This window comes from Syzygium oleosum, unplaced genomic scaffold (genome assembly GCF_021117445.2).
Source record: "Syzygium oleosum isolate NSW1041296 unplaced genomic scaffold, Sole_v2.1 Sole_v2.22, whole genome shotgun sequence".
NCBI classification, from domain to species: Eukaryota; Viridiplantae; Streptophyta; class Magnoliopsida; order Myrtales; family Myrtaceae; genus Syzygium; species Syzygium oleosum.
In genome coordinates, this window is record NW_026607506.1 from 205,204 (window position 1) to 207,643 (window position 2,440).

The following is a 2,440-nucleotide window of genomic DNA, read 5'->3' on the forward strand; positions in this document are numbered from 1 at the left end:
CCAGCTCAATGTACATATGATTTAATGGACCGGGGAGATTAGAGTTCACAGAGCAAAGAGATGTTTCATTGTCAGGCAATTTAACTTGCGCATGAATAAAAGAGTGACGAGAAAGAAGTGTGTATTATTACGAGTTAAAATACTTTATAATTGGCAAAATTAGGAAAGAGTGAACTAGTGAGGAATGAGGAGAATTTCTGAATAAGTAGTAACAGAGTTTGGCCTAAGTTGATCCTCAGCCCTGCTCTTCTTCAACAGAGGCTCAGGGGAAGATGAGACCGATTCCGCGACAGCCCACGAATCATTCGAGCTATCGGAACTGAAGCAAACGTCCACCACTCCGTCCGGGCTTCCGGGCACCGATCCGAACTTGCGCTTGCTCGATCGGTGTCCGCGAATTGCCCTTGCCAGCTCCGAGACTAGCTTAGTGCACTCATCCACCATGTCCTGTCAAGAACAGAATGGAACGACGTGAGATTTTAGGGGCGTGGTTCATAATTCAACCCGAAAAAGGGGGGAAAAAGCAAATTCATTTGGGTTTCAAGGAAGGGTAATGGGCTAACCGATTCGATTCCCAGAATGGGCAAGAGCTGGTTCTGGCATTGCAGTCCCAAACAAGGGTCTAGACCATTAATCACATGAAGTATCACGGCAGTAGCCATTACAGAAGCAAGATAGCTCGTTGACCTGCAATCTGTATGGGCCAAGAAACAACAATGGCATTAGCAGATGCGACCAAAACGGGAATTCACGAAGAAACCAATTTCCTTGTTTTTCAATCGGATTATTTTTCACCTGAGAGAGAAGCAAGCAGGACCCGCTCGCATCTCCAAAGGAATTCCCAGCACAGATGGCCCTTCAAGCCGAGCCTCCTCGCGAAATAATCAATAAAAGAAAGTGGGGTCACTGGGTTCATCTTCCACTCGAGCGTGGACAGCACCAGAAGCTCCATCCTCTGTATCGTTTTGGCCTCAAACACATAATTGCTCTCCTCCACCTGAGAGAAACGGCAGTCCATACCATTAGCGAAGTGAAAAGCTTAAAAAGAACCAGCATTTGTGGAACAAGAGATCCTCAATGGCACGCACCTGGAAGTCTAACAACAGGGGGACTTGGGTCTCCTCCACCTTGGCGGCTAGAGAGAGACAGGCCACGGCGGTGAGCTGGGTCATCCACGGCTTCTCCGTCTGCGAGCCGAACCCGAACAAGAACCTGTCCAGGTAGTCGACGGCGAGCACGGCGGTGAGGGCGGAGAAGTCGCAGCGCGCGTGCGCCTTCATCATCCAACCCACCGCCTCGCGCCGAGCCCCGGCGAGGCAGGGGTCGGTGGCGAGATCCCGGCGCAGGGGGTTCACTCCCTCTCTGGAGGTGAGGCGGGTCAGCTCCTCGTCCTCCCAGAACAGATCTTGGTCCACCAGGAACGTCGCGGGGTCGTGTCCGGCGTCATCCCCGTCGCCCAGCTCTTGCTCCTGGGCCTCCCAGGGCTCCTCGGAGCAGTAGAGGGAATCGAAGAGAGAAGCGGGGCTTTGCAGGCGCGTTTCTTGACGACCCATCATCGTCACCCCACTGGAGAAGAAGAGGTCCGGGGCTTCTCTCATTACACAGAGAGAAACGTCGACCTTCACTGCTCGACTCGAACCATCCCCTCTCTCAATGCGCCTCTCTCTCTCTCTGGACTGAGTGTGAGCGAGCGAGCGAGCGACCACTGCGCGGTGCTCAATGGCACAAAGGAACTGTTTTTAAGTTCGTGGATTCCAGCAGAGAGACAGAGAGAGACAGAGAGAGGGTGACCGTATTATAGCTATATAAGTCCCTCTCTCGGTTCCATGACAGGCCATTCGCAACATTAACTGGACACGTGACGGTACTGCGATACCCGATCCCTCTGGTGGGGGTGGGGGGAACCCACCTTCCAGTGGACCCCCAATACGATCACGATTCACGAGACCCCCCTTCTCTCTCTCTCTCTCTGTCTCTGTGTGTGTGTGTGTCTCTCTCTCTCTGTCTCTCTCGTCTCGCCATGAAATTTTGCTTATATATCTAGTACTTTTTTACGTGTTTTAAAAGGGCGCGGGTGGGTACGAGCTTAATCAGATTGTCGTCGCGTTTGAATCATCTGATCTTCCCGATCTGTTGTGACCAGCTAAAATATATGGCCATGTGTGTGCCTGCCGCGGATTGTCCTCCGTGTTTTGAGTTTTTTGAATTTGTGATCCCCTCTTTTGTCCCCCACCTAAAACGGGAAAATTACCTAAAACATACTAAACCTATTACTAATTGTACTGATTCAGTCATAAACTTTTTTTTATGTCAAAAGAGTTCTAGACATTTTGCATTTGTGCAAATTCAGTTCATTGGACAAATTTTGACTGGCCGACGCTGACGTGGAGGTCGGCGAGGTCGGCCTCGCCAGCCATAGGTAGAAAAGAAGGAAAAAAAA

General features: G+C 50.9%; 1 protein-coding gene across 1 annotated transcript; it reads right to left on the reverse strand.

Annotated features, from left to right (window-relative positions):
• Positions 1-44: 44 nt before the first annotated feature.
• Positions 45-1,752, reverse strand: LOC115675744 (cyclin-D3-1-like). The gene is made up of 4 exons (XM_030598500.2): positions 1,089-1,752; positions 796-997; positions 564-694; positions 45-447 (listed from the first exon to the last, which is right to left on the reverse strand). The coding sequence occupies exons 1-4, from the start codon at positions 1,596-1,598 to the stop codon at positions 175-177; spliced, it is 1,116 nt and encodes a 371-aa protein (XP_030454360.2). The 5' UTR covers positions 1,599-1,752; the 3' UTR covers positions 45-174.
• Positions 1,753-2,440: the final 688 nt, after the last annotated feature.